Source organism: Corvus kubaryi, unplaced genomic scaffold (genome assembly GCF_017639235.1).
Source record: "Corvus kubaryi isolate FWS band 111438036 unplaced genomic scaffold, C.kubaryi_AGA036_p1.0 137, whole genome shotgun sequence".
NCBI lineage: Eukaryota > Metazoa > Chordata > Aves > Passeriformes > Corvidae > Corvus > Corvus kubaryi.
The window spans coordinates 4,771,131-4,791,848 of record NW_024580671.1 but is presented as its reverse complement, the minus strand read 5'-3'; the positions used below and the strand labels follow the sequence as shown (position 1 = coordinate 4,791,848).

The following is a 20,718-nucleotide window of genomic DNA, read 5'->3' as shown; positions in this document are numbered from 1 at the left end:
ACAAAAGAAGTATCTATAAAATAAATGTCTACCCAATTGCAATGTGCATTACAACACAAGTTCCAGGTATTATTTTGGTAGGTACCTGCTACATGTCTAACTACAGGTCTAGCAAGAATACAACACTGCAGAATATGACCATGTAATTTAGGTAGAACATTCTATTTATTAGTTTTAACTTGGGCAAAGGTATAGTTAGAACAGCTTGAATTAAACAAGAATCCAAGGAAAGAAGCACCTTATTGTTGATTTGATTAACATCATTCTTTATATGAGAATCCTATGAGCTAGACTCACTAACAACTATGAAGTAATGACTCCCTAATTACAGCAATCTTCCCTATTAATGCTTAATATTCAAAATTATCCTGTCCCTTAAGGTCTTGAACTCAAGATATGAGGTCTAAATGAAGGTTAAATGTGGAACTGCAATATATGATTTGTCTTGCTCATAAGGAAATGGCTTATTTCTTTCATTTGAGAATTGATCTACATCTTTGAACTCAGGCATGCAGACTAGTACCAGAGAAACTGAAGAGGTGATGGCCCTTGTGCCACCAGCAACCTCCTCATAACTCCAAAGAAGCACACAGCTATTGGCAGAAGACAAGCAAACTGGCACCACCCTTATTCTTCAGCTGTCATTTATAATTGTGCAGTATGAGTTTCCTCAGTTAAACTGTACCTTAATCTCAGATGACTGTACTGTGTTGTCGTATGGTTCTGGAACTAAGGTAGTAGTAGACCAATCCTAGCAAACTGGGAAATTTTAGTAAAAATTACAAATGAACACTGAAGCACTCGTGTAACTAGCAAACCAGAAGAACAGAATGATCTTCAACCTCATTTATGAAAGTGCTTAAACTTAGCTTCTGTTTTAAGAATTACTGTTTGCCTTTTAGCTAATTTCTGTTCTTAACTCGTACTGAGTCATTTTTTCCAGTACTACACGCTACTTTGTTTTTATTGGATGCTTTAAGTCTAAGCATGTTCAGAACATCACAACCACAGAACTATAGTTAAAGCAAGATAAATTTTTCTGAAATTAACAAAATGAGCTTGAAGCAAGAGTTACAGCCCCTCTACTTAAATTAAAAAATTTAGAATACTTTAATACCAATATACAAAATTTAACCCATTCCTTTTTTGCCCTCAAGTAACACATAAGCAACAGTTTTATCACCTCTTGGATGGATTTTAGAAACCCAACTTTTAGATCTTTTTACCACCAAGGATCTTAACTTATACCATCTCATATGCAAGAAGGTAATCAACTGTGTAGTTTTAATTTATTACGTTAGGATTTTGGCTTTATATAAATGAAAACTTTATAAAATTAGACACTGTTGAAAGATCCTCTCTGTCACATTAGAAATAAAGTCTTTGAACAGCAAGATTGCTTTTCTTTAATAGCTATTACATTAAATGTGTGAAGACAGTATTACAAAAAAAAAAAAATGTATTTTGCAGGATCAGATAATTTCACATGACAGCATTCCTGTTTTCAAAAAAATGCCAGAATATTTACAAGTTGGAGTAAAGTTACCCTAAAGAAGTTCTGAGTAATTATGCCTACCCAACTACTCAAATTAATCAGGTAAGTTAAAAAACAAACAAAACACCACAAAGAAAACACCAAACAGCCCAGGAACCATGGACAATCCACCCCTCCCCCCCCAGTACTACTTTAGTGCCCCTCAAATCACCAGTTACAGATACAAATGAAGTACAACCTATGTTTGACAAAATGGTATCAATAAGTAAAAAAATAATTTTTCTTCACAAAGAATCAAACATTAACAAGCGAGCAAGCATATTTCATGTATTTGATTGTGTTCTTCCTCCCCAAACTTCATACACATCTTCCACTATGATGCACTGTAGAGCAGGAACGATGTCTCCAGAGGTCTGTACAAAGACTAGCACAAGTGAAGTCACTGTTTCATCAGGGATTTCTGCTGTCTCTGTATGTCAGGTACATCATGAGAGAAAAGCAATTGGATACAGCGGTTACTACATAAGTCCCCATATTACTGGAACACCAAAGAGCTCTAAACATGGACCAGGATCTCCAGAAAGATCTATATCCACATCTGTGGAGCAATTCAGGTTTTCTGGAAGAAATTTCTGCTTCAATAGCCAAAAAGCTATCGAAGTGTAGCAAAACCCAGCAGTGTCTCCAAAAAAGGAAAAAAAAAAACTAAAAACAAAACAAGAAAACCACACAGACAAGCATTAGTTAGCACACTAGCAAAAGTCCCGATCTCCCCAAACAATACTCCTGAAGAACTATACTGGGCATCTAAGTTTCTGTATCCAATTCAGAGAAACATTATTCCAAGCAGACAATCTAAACCATACTTCTATTAAAAAAAAAAAAGCCACACCAAAAAACCCACCTTCTGTTCTAACTCATTTCTCATGAAGCCAGTGCCTCCTGGCACGTTTTAGTCACCAGTTCACATATCATTAAAAAAAAAAAAAAGTCAAAAGACAATGTAAGGCAAGACTGCTACAAACTCTAGGAAAGTAATGTAAGATAACTCATGTATTAAATAAACATTTGCTTACTTACACAGCCCTGAAGTTAACAACTGCATTTTACATTTCTGCTTTGTGGAACAAAGAATGCTTTGCTATAACAAAACTTGTTACTCTCTTTTTGTAACAAAGCCTTTCTGCTTGAGAAGCTGCAGCAATTCCTCCTCTCCACTCATTTCTCTGTTTCCTACGTCATGCTTTTCAGGAACTAAGACCGTACAACTTCTGTCCAGACTAACTTTGCAGTAGGTGGAAAGATTACAACACATGCCTACCTACCTGCCAAAGAAAGGAAGCTCTTAGATCCAGGAATAGATTGAGCAAAGACATCCCTGTTCAGCAGACTGAAGCCTGTATGCCTGCATTTAGACTGGGGAGAAACTCCTTGTTCAGACTGACTAAAACAGGAAAGACCACACTACAAGGTATCAAGGTCAATATAATATCAAACAGCATTCTAAAACTGCTGGCTAAATGCACATAGGAAAAAGATGTGCAAAACAAAACTCACTTTATTCCTTCTGTTAACCTCGGGAAGAAAAAAAAATAAGGCACCAAAATACAACAGTTTTGAGGGTTTTTTCTCTTTTACATCATTTTCAGCAAACCACAACTCTCTATTTGGTCTTTCACCTTCTTAATTGTCATCCAAAAAAGCACTTTCCACCAAAAAGAATTCTTAGTGTGATCTGGATATTGGGAAAGATGCTTACCAGTTTGCATCTCTCACTGCATTAGGGTTTTGGGGTTTTTCTGCAGCCTTAGGGTACAACCACAAAAGCCTTCTTTCTTTAAAGGCAAAGTTTCAGTATGGCTACCAGGAATGCAGATTAAGGAGGCTGCATAATTTTTCTTCCAGTGTACACAGGACCCTTGGGAACATGTTAACAGAACTGTTTGGTGGTTTGCCTGCATGTACTTCCAGCTCTGCTTCTGCCTGCAAGTCAGATTTTTGTCAAAAACTAAACCTGAAGTAGTGCTAGTTCCAAGCCTCCATGAAAACCTAAAATACGCAGCAAGCTTTCACACAAGACTGAAGATTTCTACAACAGTTTAATGACAGTTTTATAAGTTTAAATAAGTAGTCCCCTAGGAACAGCACAGAACACTAGCAACAGCACTAGTACAATTTCACCCAGTTTTTGTCTTCGATTTCCAAAGCTAAACTAAGAATGAAACAGTAAATCTTCCAGTACATTTAATACTGAGTCACAGATTCATGGAAGTGTGCTTTTAAGCATGTAATTTGTCACCTCTACTTTTAATAGGCCTCTTAGCAATTCCATACCAACCTCTACAACCACAGGTGATCAGTGTCACTGCTGCATGAAAATGTACATATTTGTCTACCTATCCTGGTTTCCTGCCATTCAATCAGTAAAAGCTGATTCAATGCAAAGTAACACTAACTCCCTAAAACAGCAGCCACAGAAGTAACGGTTAGGGAAAAGCAAGAGTTTGTAGTTTTAGGTGAGGAAACTAGGGAAAGTAAGAGTTACGAAGAAAAGACTTATTTGAAAAAAGAAACAAAAAACTCTGGATAGTAAGCAGTGTCTTCATACAAATACTTGCTGACTTTTTGGAAAAAAAATCACAGATTGAAAGCAAGTGGCGAATGCAAGACTCAACTCTCATTTGGTTTTTGAACAGAAGAACAAAGTTATTAATTTGCTTCAGTATTCGTGTCCTAGAATTCACAGCTTCTTGGCTCCAATTTCCATCTGCAAAATGAATAATTTCCATTTTAGGAGACCAGCTTGCAGGAGGTCAGAGCAATCTGGCTATACTTGATTACACATCATAGTTGGTTACAAGCAGAAGGAGCTGCCTGTGCCTGTACATGCACAAAATAAAATCCAAATTCATCAAAGTAAGTGTTCTAGGACTTCATCAACTGAGGCAAAACTTGCACTGAGCTTTACTCCTGAGATTCAGCTACTACTGGAAAATTTAATATCTACTTCTAGGAGTTGTAGCTCAAATGTTGGATGAAATTACAAAGTAAATAATCCCATATCACAGTGATGGAGAGCCAGGATTTTGGCTTCATGTATTCAAAGACTATCTCCATATTCAGTGGCATGTACAGCTTGTATGTTTACCAATTAGCAAATGCAGAACATCCATCCTTTTCCTTCCCCACAGTCCTTTGCAAGAGCTCAGGGAAAAAAAAAAGATTAGTGATTTATGGTGCTTAGTGGAAGTACAAGTTGTTATGACTACTGGCAAAATACAGGAAAGAATTATGACAACACAGAAAATGCAGAATTCTTTAATTGTACGTGACACATATATTGAAATCACAGGTCAAAAACAACACTAAATTAGAGACTTGAAAGTTAAAGCTTGTCAATTTGAACATTCTTCTAAAAAAAATATTACTGACATTGGCTTCAATTCCCAAGCTCAAAAACAATGTTGCAAAAGTTTATTGCATCAGATTCAGACACTTAATTAAAGCCAAAATTTTAGCTCTTTGCTTTATGGCTGAAGAGCACTGCCAATCAGCTAGGCATCTCTCCTATCCATACAGGAACTGTAGTAACTACATGTAAACTCTAGTAAAAACAGTATGAAGACGTGGTGATATTACAGATTAATTACATGACTACTACACATCTGAAGGTTCTAGAGCACACCTGCCTATTCAACCCTGAACACAGGGGGTATCACATGTATCACTATATGACATGAAAACAATTCTTAATAGCTGCAAAGACAAGTCACTCAATGTTAAGATTTATTAACCATAAAATATAACTTACACTTGAAGTGGGAGAGGAGAAAAGTATATACACTTAGACCATAACCATCACAGCAGCCTGTTTCAAAAACACACTCCCACTCTTCGGGGTAGAAATGAAAAGTTCTTTAAGTGAAATAGATCAGAAAGTCTGACATCTCCAAATACTTCTAAAGCTAAGTAAACAATCAAATCCCTAAAAGTTTGCTCTAATCTATAACCTCCTCATACCTGCCTATAAATATACCTATTTCTGTTGCAAAAATTTAACTTTTCTTGACCACAGCTGCTTGTAACAACAGCATCTTCAGAAAAAGGTTTTCAGTAAGGTTTACTCAATACTGCACGTCCTACAACCTTTACCATAACCAGTTCAATCTGACCTTTTGCACTGTTTCAATGAGATGCAGCACTTCCCTTTGATTCTTGCTTTTCTGGACATTACCTGTGACAAAGGGATACACCTGATGACAAGTCAAAAGCCTCAGGTTAAACAAGCCTCAGAGTACACATTTAAATCCAAGACAGCGAAGTAGCCAGACCGCTGACTCAATTGCAGAAACTCACCCCTTGCTGGCTAAGGAGAGGATTCTCTATCATGACAGACCAGTCCATCTAGGCACTACATTATAGCCCTGCTGTATTTTTCAGTTTAGGCACTGTGCCTGGTGTAATTTTCAAATTGAAGTATACTCATTTCCTCCACCCCCCCTTGCAGAAAATGGGGCAGACACATTACCTTTCCCTAGTTATTCCAGAAGACCCTATCACTCTGCTACTCATCAGCCTTTGACACTGTCCCCCACAGCATACTCCTGGAAAAGCTGGCAGCCCACGGCTTGGACAAGCGCACCCTTTGCTGGGTTAAGAACTGGCTGGATGGCTGGGCCCAAGGAGCAGTGACTGGTGCCACATCCAGTTGGTGGACAGTCCCTGGTGGCCTCCCTTAGGGATCAGCGTTGGGCCCCGTCCTATTTAATGTCTTTATTGATGATCTGCATGAGGGGATTGAGTCTACCATTAGGAAATTCACAGACGACGCCAAGTTGTGTGTGAGTGTTGATCTGCTGGAAGGTAGGAGGGCTCTTCAGAAGGACTTGCACAGGCTGGATCCATGGGCTGAATCCAGTGATATGAGGTTCAACAAGACCAAGTGCTGGGTCCTGCACTTGGGCCACAACAACCCCAGGCAGCACTACAGGCTGGAACAGAGTGGCTGGACACCAGCCAGGCAGAAAGGGACGTGGGGGTACTGACTGACAGCAGCAGACAGCCAGCTGTGCCCATGTGGCCAAGAAGGCAAATTCTGTGGCCAGCAGGACCAGGGAAGTGATTCTTTCCCTGTACTCAGCACTGGTGAGGCCACACCTTGAGTGCTGTGCCCAGTGCTGGGCTCCTCAATTTAGGAAGGGCATCGAGATGCTGGAGCATGTCCAGAAAAGGGCAACAAGGCTGGTGAAGGGTCTGGAACACAAGTCCTAAGAGGAGCAGCTGAAGGAGCTGGGGATGTTTAGCCTGGAAAAAAGCCTCAGGGGAGACCCCATCACTCTCTACAACCACCTGAAAGGAGGCTGGAGCCAGGTGAGGATTGGTCTCTTCTCCCAGGCAACCAGCAATAGGATAAGAGGACGTAGACTTAAGCTGTGCCAGGGGAGGTTTAGGTTGGACATTAAGAAGCAATTCCTCACAAAAGGGTCACAGGGCATTGGAGTGGGCTGCCCAGAGAGGTGGTAAAGTCACTGTCCCTGCAGGTGTTAAGGAAAGACTGGATGTGGCACTTAACGCCATGGTCTAGTTGACAAGGTGGTTTAAGGTCATAGGTTGGACTGTATCTTAAAGGTCTTTTCCAACCTAGTTAATTCTGTGATCACATATTAGGAAGAACTTCCCTCCATTCCTCATTCTCTGCTAAACTGGCAACAGTATTGCTGTTGTAGGAATACAGTGTTTCGGACAAGGAGGGAATCATACTTACCCTCTAAGAAATTGACAACTTTTTGCAATACTGACTAGAGTGGTTAATAACTTCTTTCCACCATTTGTTATCATGGAGTCAGGTTCCACCAACTGATAAAATTCAAGCCCACTGCACTGTCTAGAACTTTAAGTCCTACATTCAGAAAGCTAGAAAATTGCAGAACCCCCACCACCACACCGCCTAAACTGTGCCTAATCTGCATCTTAACCTAAGATTTTAAGAAAGATTCTTATATGCAACTTCTAAAGCCAGAGCATTACTAAAACTGGACTTCACCCTGACACACCTACAGGTTGGGCAGAGAGATGATTGAGAGCAGCTCTGTGGAGAAGGAATTGAGGGTGATGTCTGATGAAAAACTCAACATGAGTTGTCAGCATACAACCACAGGCCAGAAGGCCAACCATACCCTGGGCTGCATCAAAAGGAGTGTGGCCAGCAGGCCGAAGGAGGAGATTCTCCCCCTCTACACTGCTCTTGTGAGACCCCACATGGAGTGCTGTGTACAGCTCTGATGCTCCCAAAATAAGGGCATGAAACTGTTGGAGCAAGCCCAGAGGAGGGCCATGAAGTTGAGAAGAGGACTGGAGCACCTCCCCTGCAGAGCCAGGCTGAGAGAATCAGGGCTGTTCAACCCAGAGAAGAGAAGGCTGCATGGAGACCTCACAGTAATCTTCCAGTACCTGAAGGGGGCCTACCGGGAAGCTGGAGAAGGACTTTTTGTCAGGAACTGTCATGATAGGACCAGGAGCAATGGGTACAAATAGGAAGAGGGGAAATTTAGACTAGATAGCAGAAGCAATTCTTTACTGTGAGGCTGGTGAGACACCGGAACAGGTTGACCAGGGAGGTTGTGGATGACCCAGCCCTAACAGTGTCCAAAGCCAGTTTGGATATGGCCTTGACCAACCTGGTCTAGCGGGAGCTGTCACTGCCCACGGCAGGGGTTTGGTTGGGATTAGACAATCTTTAAGGTCCCTTCCAACCCTTAACATTCTATGAAAAACAATTGGGATTAAGAAAGTATACACTTTAATGGAGCCATAATATTCTCAGTGAATCAAGAGTAACTGGAAGTGCTAGAAGCATTTCAAAACCTACACTCTGAGGCTGACAAAAGCCAAAGTATAAGGAAACCTTTGGTTTACATATTTGGCTTTACAGGAACAATTCCTTATATTCTCTAATTCCTTGCATTAAACAAAGTCAAAACATTCCAGAGAGAAATTTATAGTGCAGTCATGGGTTTGGGGGGATGGAGAATCATCTTAGGTATCCTATAGAGGAGGAGGAAAAGCAGAGATATAAACATCATATGTCTCAATGGTTGCTGATAGTACTGAACGAACCAACCCTCACCAGACCTTTCTTGGAGAAAGAAATCAAAGTAGGGCACATGCTGGGTTTCTACAAACACCAGCACACTGTTAAGCTCTCTACAGGCGAAGACTTGAATTTGGAGACTGCTTTTATAACTCTAAAAGCACCAATAGCCAACCAATGCCATTTATTTATTAAAAGCTATGAGGCAGATAGATTTGATGGTAAAAAAATCCAGTTTCTGTAACACAAGCAGAACAAGGAGAGAGGAGGACAGAAAAAGACAAATGGGGGCAATTTACCTGGATTAAAAAAATTCTTACCTCTGTCACTGTTCTATCCTAGGATCAGATTATTTTTTTGGCCTGTGTTTCCCTATGCCCACCTTCATCTAGATCACAGAACTTCTTAAAAAGAGAAACTTACGCAACTGTATGTTGTAATACAGGTCTCATGAATCACAGACAGCTACCAAAAGATAAGTACAGAAGTGTATTCAAAAAGTTAGTGATATCACTCCTAGTTAAGTGACACTCCTCAACTTTACAGCCTATCATGAGATCAACTGCAAAACAGCCGAAGCCAGATTTTAAACCATTTTTGTTTTAAAAACTGAAGGTTCTGACCTAAAGTTCAAAACCCAAGTAATATTTACAGTTTAAGCTGCAATGAAGCAGTCCAAATCAGTTGACTTAGACTGTTAGTTGTTTAAATTCTGCATAAGCACCCTCCAAGTATCAACAGAATGCAAAGCATGTTATCAAATACATTATCAGCAGTGAAACATGACATAGCAAAATGAACTGGAAAAAAAACACCCAGAAAATTCTCCCATATTTAAGTCATTTAGCTTGGCAATATAAATAAAATTAGATAATTACAGAGAAGAAATTAAAAGGGCTCAAAGTCCTAGAAGAAATTAAAGAACAAAGCCTTTCAAATGCCATCATGAGAGTTTGTCTTGAAAAGACAAAGTACTTGTTACAATACGTGCAGGTAAGCAACTGTTGATATACAAAGCCCTTGGAGGATCTCCCAAAAAAGGGAAATTATACATCAGCTCTTCAAGCAAACACTTTAGTTACATCTCTGAGTAGCTGACAAATGATGTCACTGAAGAAGCTATGGCTCTGATGCCAAGGTTTCTTAATGGAAAGTTACTTTTAAGTGCTATTTGGTCTTTTATTTGAATCCCTATAGTTAGCATGCCTTCAACTTTTACTGATACTTTTATTTATATGCCATGTTTTGGAAAAAAAAAACCAAACAAAAAATCCTAAAAACAAACTTAAAATGAAAAGTATTTTTAACAGGACTACTGTCATGCAAGCTTTTCTATGCCAGAGCTTTTTTGGTTTCATGTTTTAATCCAGCATATGCACCTGACATGGCAGGTGTCTTACTCTAAAAAAGGATGCCAAACCATTAATTACAGCAACAGCTTTTGAAATCCATCTTATTAATCACACATTTTATTTTAGTAGCCTTTCCTGACTTTTCTAAAGTTTTTGTAAGTCAAACTGAAGCTGTTGATCTTCCCTTGGGAACTGCTGAATACACATCCAGAAAAACTTCTGTTTCCATGTTCCTTGTGCCACAGAACCTACTAATGCTTAGGCTCCAGACACTTTGTTCACAGGTACAGTGATTCTCACAAGATTAAGCTCCTTGTAGCAAAAAATTCTAATCTGCAGCAGTCACGTCTTAACAGCTACTTGAGCTTGCAAATGCTATTTGCTATAATTACAATCAACACATTTTTTACTGTTACAGAGTACAGCAATCTCTTCAATTGCTGAGAAAACAACTGAGAAAGAGCTCTCCCATCCCCAGATCCCACATGGGTAACTGATAAAACACTTTACAAAATATATAATGTATCTTCTGTCATTCACACCAAGTTGTTCTCTATTTTCCTTAAAAATGGTAGTTTTTAAATCACCACTGCTGTATTTACCTAGAGCTATAGGTAAAACTTGTTTCTACAGTAACTTCGTGAGTTTTCTTTGGAGTCATGTTTGCTAGATCAAGCCAAACCCCGCCTTCAATATTTTATAAGTCTATAAGAAGTGTTAAGTACAAGAGCTACTAGACCTGTTAAGTTACTCCTCTGCAGAGATGGAGGAAAGCTGTTTCTCTTCCTAAGTGTACAAATACCTGATAAGCACTGACATACAAGCATTAGCATTCACTACCACTATTACACACATCCAAGCATAGCTATAGAGAGACAAGTGCCAAGCATTTGGCTAGGCTGTCTGCAAGAAAGTAGAAAATGAGTGACCAGAAAGCCATGTCCAGAGAGGTTCATAAACAAAAACCCACTGACAGTCCAAGTGCTAGCACAACTCACACCCTTTGCTCTGCTGTACTCAGAAACCAAGAAACTGACACTACACAAAAATTCTTCCTTCAGAGGTAAGCATTAAACTTTTATTTTCTACTGAGGAGAAGAAGTGCAGGCTCCTCATAAAAAACAACAGGACCTAAAATAATTCAATTTGCTGCAGTAGCTGAATAAAATCAAAGTGGTAGCAAATCGTGAAGTTTGGCAAGCTTTCTAAAGACATTGTTTTACCTGATTTGATAGAAATGAGATTTTTCATCAGGAGTCCACATTTGGCCTGCAGACACAATGTTGGCACCCTAATTTTCACTCTTCATTTTGGATAAAACTTAAGGTAATTAATTTTGTCCAAATTTTCAGCAGGTTCAGCACCTAAAGTACCATGTTCAAAATACTGCCAAAGAACAGATTAGCAAAACAAGTTTAAGAGCACTGACTTTTCATAACTAAATAAAAAAATAACAACTTGATGCTGCAAGAACAATAAGCAGGGTTACTTATATTTTATAGAATACAGGAATAGTAGTCATAATTCATACTGATTGAGGAAATAATGCAAGTAGTTTCAGATTGTTTCATCTCTGGAATGGGGAGGCACACTTTTGGAAAACCAATTTATTTCATTAATATTATTCACTTAATTAAGCCTACTTATTTAAGTATTTAGTATTGCATCTATTTGCAAACACATTGCAAGCAACAACACTTTTGTTAAAACTTCAGACAACATGCTTTGCAGCCTTAAAATAACAACTTTTCCACTACAGTAACAGAAGCATTGGTTTTCAGTCAAGAACACTAAAGCAAATTTCAGGATATTTGTAAGCTGAAAGTTCCAAAGCCATAAGTCTGAAATGGTATTCCAGTTTCAAAAGGGGCCTACAAGGATCCCGGATTTGACAGAGGAATGCAGCTCCTCAGTGAAAGCTTCAAAGTTAACTGTTTCAGAAGGCAGCACTGACCACACACATACAGTGTACATGCTTGTCAGCTGGGCTCACCTTGGTTACCAGATGAAGATATTGTTATTTTGCCTTTGACAAATACTTGCTTCAAGTGAGAAATTTTAAGAAAACTAGTACGGTAAGTTCATCCTAGAAGTTTGGACATTTGTTAGAACTACTAACAAACAGGTTTCATGTTAACATTCATCTCAGTTGTTCTGTGAAGGAACAAAAAAAAAAAAAAAGAAAACCCTAGGATACTGAAATGTTTCATATATATATAAAATCCACAACACAAAGCCAACACTTGCAAGTCATTCCCTGATGTACAAGAAACCTCAAATACTCAAGAAGTATATATTTAGAAGACTCCAGTTACTCTTCTAGCTTCACAATTAGGGTGGTGAAACAGAAACTCCAAAACTAAATAATCACCCCAGAACTAAAACTCATATAATAATCACCACTGGCTGGCTAACTGATCACATCAAAGCAAGCTTTCATAGTTGTAACTCAAGACCCTGAACTACAATCATAGCATGGGAAAATCAGAGTATTTCAGACTGAAATAAAAATAAAAAAATATATCAGTGAGACTTGGCCCCTTTGAATGTTTTTAGGGCTAGAACCATTTCTAACAGCCATAGCTTACCAGGTAATTTAGTACTAAAATTGATGGTTATGTGCTAGTTATTGACCAAATTTAAGTATTCAGAAACTACAGTAGTACAGGAACTATTTCTTTGCCATCTTGAAGATAAACCTACTTCTGTAGGCCCAAAATGAGGCTACATTTACTGGTCAAGATTCTCAGGGGTTTCACCCTCTTCTTAAAGCCAACTCCACACTTCAGTCTGTTTAGCAGACCTTTAGAAGCCATTAGCCTAACAAATATATTGGTAATGGGGTAAGTGCTAACACCACTCAGGCATAAATGGGAAACAGTCTTGTTCAAAGACTTCATCACATTGCTCTAATTTTGGTTTTGTCAATGAGCCCGCAAAGATTCAGTGTTTCCAGGATAAGCACAGCGGCTGATTCAGTGTGCTCAACAACTGAAACACAAGAGCTGGGTACCAGGTCTTGTCAAAACAATGCAGTAAAAAAACCCAAAAAACCAAAAAAACAACCCACATCAACAGTGCTCTGGCCCCCCCCCCCCCCCGCCAAGTACCATGATCATCTTTTGCCTTCTTGTTCTATCTTACAGACTTGAAATTACTAGAAAGGAAACAGCTGAGGAATGCTGCTACTCTTATGCCACGCTTTCCATTGACTGCCATTTCAGGAATGCATATAGGAAAGTAAAGGAGCTTGGAATGTCTCCACCCATCCAGCAGCATCAGAGGCTGACCAGCTTATGGATGGCTCCACTGCCTTACAGCTGCATTCCAGTTTGCATTTTACGGCTGTCAAGATCAATGAAAAATATATTGTTGGGCACTGACAAAACATTTGTTAGGCAAATGTCCTCATATGCTGCATGCCTTACTTGGTGTGATCTACAATTATACTACAATACAGCAGTAATGAGACATAATTTACAATTTCTTGGTTTCAAGAATCCCAGAAAGGTGTACTCATGCTACAGTTGTTCAGAACTACCACCACATTGCTTTCAGAGCATATTAGCTTGTCTAAGTCTAACCCATCTGAATATACCCTCAGATAAAATTTCTCTATTTGCTAGAACACGTGTATGTTCCTCAATTTCACATGGACTGAGCCCAGCCTCAGGAAACACAATTACACCAAGAGAGACTACCAATTTGCTGGGCTCTCAGTTTTTGAGAGGATTGCAGTAAGTGTCTTACTAGCCTAAGTAGTAACTTTGAGAAAGAGAGCAAGTGAGAGCATGAGCAAAGGGATAAACAAGTAAAGAACTGGACAAGAGCCTGCCAAACCATCTGTTCCAACTAAAACGTAGCATACATTAAGCCTGGAATACAGATCCCACCAGAGTGGTATGTCTAGTAGTGATTTATACTGACTGCTTCTGTCTCCTAGCCTCAGATTTAGCTAACAACTGAAATTCAGTAACTTGGTAAAACAGCATTCTTGCTACCACAATGTCAAAATCAAAAAGGTCTTAAATCAAGTGTGTTCATATCAATTTTATTCATACATACAAAAGCCTATCTCTTTTACTCTTACAAGGGGTTTTTTTATGACTTACCACGAAAAAGTGTTCTAACAATATCAAAAATACACCAGAACACATAGAAAACCACAGACAAAGCTGTATTGTAAAAGCAGCATTAATGCTACAGTGAAATTCATATCTAAAGACCAGCAGAAATTGTCCCTGAACATTAGCTTCAGTAAATACTAAAGCCCAACCAGCTGAACTCATCCTTACACTGGAATGTAAAACTCTTCCTCCATGACTAGCAAGTTTAAGAAACCTGTCAGTTACACTAACATGAAAACTGGCTTTAAATACTTTTAGTAATTTCTATTTGCTAGAATTCTCTTGGGTTATTCTGTTTGTGCACAAGAAACGTCCATAGCAATGAAAATACACAGAAATCCCAGGTTCAAATTTGACAGACCACTCAGAAATAATAAACCTAAAAGGGTGAAGAGATTGTTACCAATTTCCTTTATAAAACACCAAGGAGAACACAATTTTTTGAACACAGCATTTAAATTTCCACTACTATACTCACCGTATATGATGAAAAATCACACCTTTTTTCCCCTCTTCTTGTCTTCATTTCAAAGAGTAAAAAAAAAAAAAAAAAACCAATCTTAGATGACAAGATCAGTAGGAAGTTAACAAGTACTTATTGTATCATCTGAACCTAGCTACTGTAACTACAGAGAGAAAGAGCTGTGGCCCACACAAGAACCAATTACAAAAGGGAATTTAAACAAATATGCCTCTGTAGCCTGATCACTGAGTGAAGTCAACATTACATTTATTTCTGGACTCATTTTCTCTGTGCTTTGTTGCACAGATTTAAAAAAAAAAAAAAAAAAAAGCCTCAATAAAAGAATAATAAAACAAGCTGAGCAAATTACTCCAAAATTCTCAGTGGTAGAACATCTACAATGAGAGCAATAGGAGGTTTAGTGATTAGAAGGTTGGTTCCTTTCCAAACAGTGAGACTTAGGCATCAGTTTTGTAACTCAGTACAAACCTTTCTGTACAAAACGAAGTCCTCCTACTTGACAGTTTCAAAAAAATAACAAGTTTACCACATGCACCAGTATTTTCATTCTCCGAAAAAGTCATGGTAAAAGGCATAGCTAGGAGGTTACTAGGATAGTTTTGAGCTATTTCCATACACCTTCCTTACCCTTGGTTGTAGGGTGCTGCTGCTACGATGCAAACACCCTAGAGATTTAAGACTAGCAACCTGTTCTTTGCTCTTACAACTTGACATGCTGCACATGTTGTAGCCTCAGCTCAAATACATGAGCTCTGTTATCATTCATCAGAAGGGATCCGGACAGTGCAGCCGGAATGCCCCCTATTAAGTTCTCAGTGCTGGTAGATTTTATGTCCCTTTTGCATCACTGGTTGCTGTTTGAAAGGGTGTCGTAACAAGGACACAGTTGATGCCAAAGGCATCCATATTTGTTACCATATCAGGTACTAAGAATATGCCACCAGAAGCCCCGACAGAACTTTTCACATAAACAATTGCAAAAACTCCCACAAAGGAAGGTACTTCTTATCTAAGAAATAAAGCTCATAGAACCCAAAGGAAATATTAAGACAGCAATAACTGTCCTTACTCAGAAGGAATAAACAAGCATTCTGTAAAACACACAGAATCTTAATTAGTATTCAGGGATAAATGCAGCAGAGTCCTACAACAGAGGGAGCAAACCAAAATTTCTACTTAACACTGGATACTGCTCTATGTGCAAACTAATACGTAACTATAATGTTGGTAACAGTCTCATCTTCACATTCAATTGAGTACCTAAAGAGCTGCAGAATAACTATTTGATACAGAGAGACAGCCTTCAAGGAATTTTGCTTAATTAAACTGTAGTTGTCACAAACAAAAAAGATGACATGAATCCCTCAGCAAGGAGTAGGGGCCTTCACCAACAACACCCCCCGTGGGTACGCAATGATCCCCGTGCACAAACAGCCAAGACAATTTGCTTTACCTTACATCAAAAGCAGTACCCTCCCCAGGAGCAGGCAAGATCAGGACAGCAGGACATGTTCTTTTCATGCTGTGTGGTGGAATTAGGCTACAGCACTCACCTTCCTCACCCAGAGAGAATGAGGCCAAAAACAAGGTTACCATCTCTTAAATCTGAGCAGCCTTAAAGAAAAAGGGCACTCAAAAAGCAGGCTGCATAAATTGTCATACCTAACCACAGCCTAATCTCAGCTAGTGCTGAGGTGTGTGCAGGTACTCCACACCGCATACCCATAATTCCCAGAGGAGCAGTGTGCACAGGAAATCCAGCCTTCCAGGAAACTGGCCACATCGTGATCCCTCCGCACTATATGCGGCCTTTCCACGGTGCTGTCCAGAAAGGGTGGGCTCCACTTTCCTGTACAAAGCTCTACGTAACTTCTAGACAAACTACTTTCAGCCATTTAAGCAATAAATTCCAGACAGAGCTAATGAACTAAATCCTCTTTCATGAAAGCCAAGGAAAGCAGAAGAGAGTCCAGACTGAGGAATGATAGGTGTTAAGCTTTCAGCATGAGAGAACTGAATCCCATGCTGAATAAATATGTCTGCTTAAGAAGGGACGAGGTTTTATTGAAAATACTATATAGCCTTTTTTAAGATTATTTCACAATATGCCACTTCTACCCCCCACTAATAATCTGCAAGGTCACAGCCCACCTTTGAGCTTCTTTCTTCTCTCAAGTTCCCCTGACATTCTATTGTTAAGGCAGTTAGAAAAGCTGCACAAGTTAGCTGTTATGCAGGATGAAATCTATCTGGAAGTGCAACATTCAGAACTTCCACCTCCACTAGAGTAATGGCATTGACATCTGATTGTAAATTTAAGTTCTCATTTAAAAGCTTCCTGGTCTTACAGATACATACATACACACTATTCTGCTGCAATATCCTACACTGCATATATATCTTACAGATAGCAAAACAGTACACAACAGTTTTGTCCTTTGTGCTGAAGGCCTAGCCTGAGAACTTGGGCAGAACAAGTTCTTAAAGTGAGGTTTGAACCAAAAATTACATAGAGGAATTATAACCATCACCTAATGACAGCTTTTCCTCTTCTGCAATATCCCAAAGAATTTAATTGACCTGTCCTCAGATACGATGCACTCAAGTCCACTCATTTATGCACATGCAGATATAAAATAAAATCACTCACTGGCAGTGTCAAGAGCTGAAGCAAGTACCTATATATATATCCTCCCCCCACTTCCTCCTCTCAGCTACCAAGTCAAGTAATTTTTTTATTTCCCATATGCATAAAGAGAAACAATTCTACATGCAGCTTTCTGATGGCAATGGCATTCTACCCCACTCAGAGGAAAAGCTTAGCTAAATGGTTTCAGTAACAAAGCTTGATGCTCCATTAAAGACCAGACCTGAAGTTCACCAGAATTTCAGGATTAACGGTACTTTCCCCTCAGCACTTCCAACTACCTGGGCTGTGAAAAAGAAAACAAAGCTTAAGTCTCTTCCTATAACTGCCATATGTAGCAGGAAAATCAAAGCCTAAATAGTATATTAAATATTTAATTCTATCATTATTTCAGACACATGCATTTGCTCTCTAACTGGAAAAAAATAAATTGATGGAAGACAAAAAGGACACAACCCAAAAAAGTACAATCATTTTATCTTTGCTGAGATAAATTTATTCCTCTGAGGCAGCAATGTCTACATGGGATCTGACTGATGACACAAAACAAAAACAAAAAAAAAACAACCAGCCAAAGAACCATAAAGCAACAGTATACCATGGCAGTCTTAAAAACAACAACATGGACTTGAACACAACTACCATCAGTCAGTCAAAACTGCCAGGAAGAATGACAAGTTTTTGAAGAGTTTCCTTTGAGAACAGACACAGCTTTGTTCATGCCACAACCAAATTAGATTAATTCATTCAAGTTAAAGACTACATTATGTGTGATTTGCACCTTTTATATGGCATATTAGAGGAAAATAAGATTTTGTGTTAATAATGAAGTGAAACCATTCAGATTCAGTCATAGGCAGGGATTTGTTATACACCTTTTTTTATAGCAACAGCCAACAATGCCTCAAGAGGATTATAACTTCACAACTGATCTTATTTGCTTTCAATATCAAAACCAGAAAAGGTCCTTTGGTATCACTAAAGGAGGGAAGGGGGAAGGAGTGACCAAGAAATTTAGCAGTGATGTAAATCTTTACCTCTGTTCCCTTAGACTTTGCCCTTCCAAACTGCAAGCTGACTACAAGGTAAAAAAAAAATGGGAGAATAAGCTCAGAATTATCCTGATTAAAGCTTTTTTTGTATATAGTATCAAAGACATTTTGAAAATGTCTGGATCTTTCCGGACATCAGAAAGAGAGAACACCATCTCTTGTTCTAACAATAGAGTTAAACCAAACGTCATCCTTTCCTACCAATGGCTGGAATACAGCAACTTGCAGACCCAAGGATCTAACCAGTTAAGGTACAACTTCTAGTACAGAGCTCCCTGGAAGCACAAAGCAATCATAACTTGATTAGAGGAGGATAAATACAGAAAGCCTCGCAATAAAGTGACAGGCTAGCCTGCAGTCAGGTAACCGTGTTGCAGTAACATGCTGACAGGCTTAACCACAACACACTCATTCTTCCACTTCAGTTCACAACTGAAAGTAAACCAACACCCTTTACAGGGGAGCAAGTGACAACTCAGACACAGGAAACAGAGCAAATTGTATATCCTATGTTCAAGAGGGGATTCTATCCAGTTCTGCAAGGTAATTTATGTATTTCTAGAGCCTCACATCCTCGAAAAACTTATACGGGATAGGGAAAACAAGTTCACCATGTCTTTTTTTTTTTTTTTTTTAATGTAAGAAACTACCTCACCTAACCATTTAGGGAAGATTTTTACTTGATCAACCTACCACACATAATTATTAAGATGATTTTTTTTAACTATTGAACAACTCCTAAACTTAAGAACGAGAAGGTAGTCTGTCAAACGTAATTTTTTGCTTTCCAGATATTCAGTGAATCTAATATTGTGTGGAAGCTTTTGGCCTTCTAGAGGAAAAAACTATTCAGGCAAATCCGCATTATCTCCGGATTGCCACAGCCTTTCCTTATTTGGCTAACGTTTTGAGATTCCAATCAGACTGCTATGAAGTTCAACATGCACAAAGCATCCATTTTGAGGAAACTTCATAGCCAGTTTCCCGTCCATTCCCCCCCTGCCCCAAGTGAAAGTTACCTCCCTCGGCACCGACCCTCCTCCCACATACCCACACCAGAACAAAGGGATACGGACTGGATTTTTTACTACTTTCCAACGAACGGAAGAAAAATTTTAGACCCCTGCTTCCCTTGAAATTCAGCTTTCACGCTGCGGCGGGAGTCATCGGTAACGAAAACAAGCAGCCCCTCACTGATACGCGTTTCTATCTAATGAACAAAACACTGGTTTCCCCTAGAAACCGAAGAGAAATAGATGTCTCTCAACACGCCCGCCCGCACACACGAGCGGGCTTTAATCGGCTCAACTACTGCGGAACCGGGCAGACGAGGGAAGCGGGGAACTGCTACCGGGATCCCGGGCAAGGGGCAGCGGCGGAAGCGCCCCCCAAGGCGGCCCCGCTTCTCTCACCTGCGGCCACCCTCCCACGCCGGGGGGCACCTGTCCCCGGCCCCCTCAGCCCACACAGGGCAGGGCCCGCTCCCCCCGGCCCTCCAAGGGAGGCGCTGCCAAGAGGGGAAAACGAAAGAAGGGTCAGCGGCACCTCCTTCCCGCCGGAGGCCCATCCGCCCCTTCCGACGCCCTGCCCGCGGGGAGGGGGTGCAGCCTCCCGCCCCTGCAGCCCCGCCGGCCCGGGGGCTCGGCCCGCGGCCCCTCCGGCCGGTCCCGGGCTGACCCTACCGCCGCCTCCCCGCCCCGACACCCCCCAGCGGAGGGAGCGCAGCCACCTCCGGCCCCTTCCTCCTCCACCTCCTCCTCCTCCGGGGGGAGGGGGGGGGCAGTCGGCCGGCCTCGCCTCCCCCCCCAGTCCGGCCAGGGCCCCCTCGATCGGCCCAGCACCGACCTGGTGGAGCGCGGTGAGCCCGTCCACATTGGCGTAGTTGATGTCGGCACCCCGCTCCAGCAGTCGCAGCACCTCCTCGGTGTCCCCGCTGGAGCAGGCGGCCAAGAAGACGGCGCCGTCGTCGAACTTCACCTTGGTCTTCTTGCGCTTGACCACAGGCGGCTCCAGGTCAGTCTCGGAGCCGATCCAGCGCTTCAGCTGCTCGTTCCGCTTCTGCTTGGCGTCCGCCATCTTCATACCCCGCTCGCGCCGGCCCCCTCAGCCACGGCCGCGCCGAGCGTACACTTTATACCGCCACTATCCCACAGCGCACCGCGGCCGCGCGCGCTCACCCGCCCAGGGAGGGCGCGGGGTGGGCAGGGAGCGAAGGGGCGGGGCGGCGGCGGCGGCGTTAGCATAACCCCGCGAGATTTCCGGGGGGCGGGGCCGCGGGCGGGAGGAAGGGCGCGAGCGGGGCCGGCAGCGGCAGCGCAGCGCAGCCCAGCCCAGCCCAGCGCAGCCCAGCCCAGCCCAGCGCAGCCCAGCCCAGCCCAGCCCAGCGCAGCCCAGCCCAGCCCAGCCCAGCCCAGCCCAGCCCAGCGCAGCCCAGCCCAGCGCAGCCCAGCGCAGCCCAGCCCAGCCCAGCC

The 20,718-nt window shown here is 41.2% G+C and overlaps 1 protein-coding gene and 1 long non-coding RNA gene across 8 annotated transcripts in view; one reads left to right on the top strand and one right to left on the bottom strand.

Moving 5' to 3' along the window:
- PPP1R12A (protein phosphatase 1 regulatory subunit 12A) overlaps positions 1-20,428 on the bottom strand; it is a 114,697-nt gene extending 94,269 nt beyond the window's left edge. For 3 of the 4 annotated variants that reach the window (XM_042017679.1, XM_042017680.1, XM_042017681.1), the window contains exon 1: positions 20,093-20,428. In XM_042017679.1, the coding sequence (XP_041873613.1) occupies positions 20,093-20,329 (237 nt within the window). In that variant the 5' untranslated portion in view covers positions 20,330-20,428. The remainder of the gene's footprint in view (positions 1-20,092) is intronic. The other variant, XM_042017678.1, reaches the window with a different exon arrangement.
- LOC121659529 overlaps positions 20,179-20,718 on the top strand; it is a 42,395-nt gene continuing 41,855 nt past the window's right edge. For all 4 annotated transcript variants that reach the window (XR_006014365.1, XR_006014368.1, XR_006014366.1 and 1 more), the window contains exon 1: positions 20,179-20,260. This is a non-coding gene — a long non-coding RNA (uncharacterized LOC121659529). The remainder of the gene's footprint in view (positions 20,261-20,718) is intronic.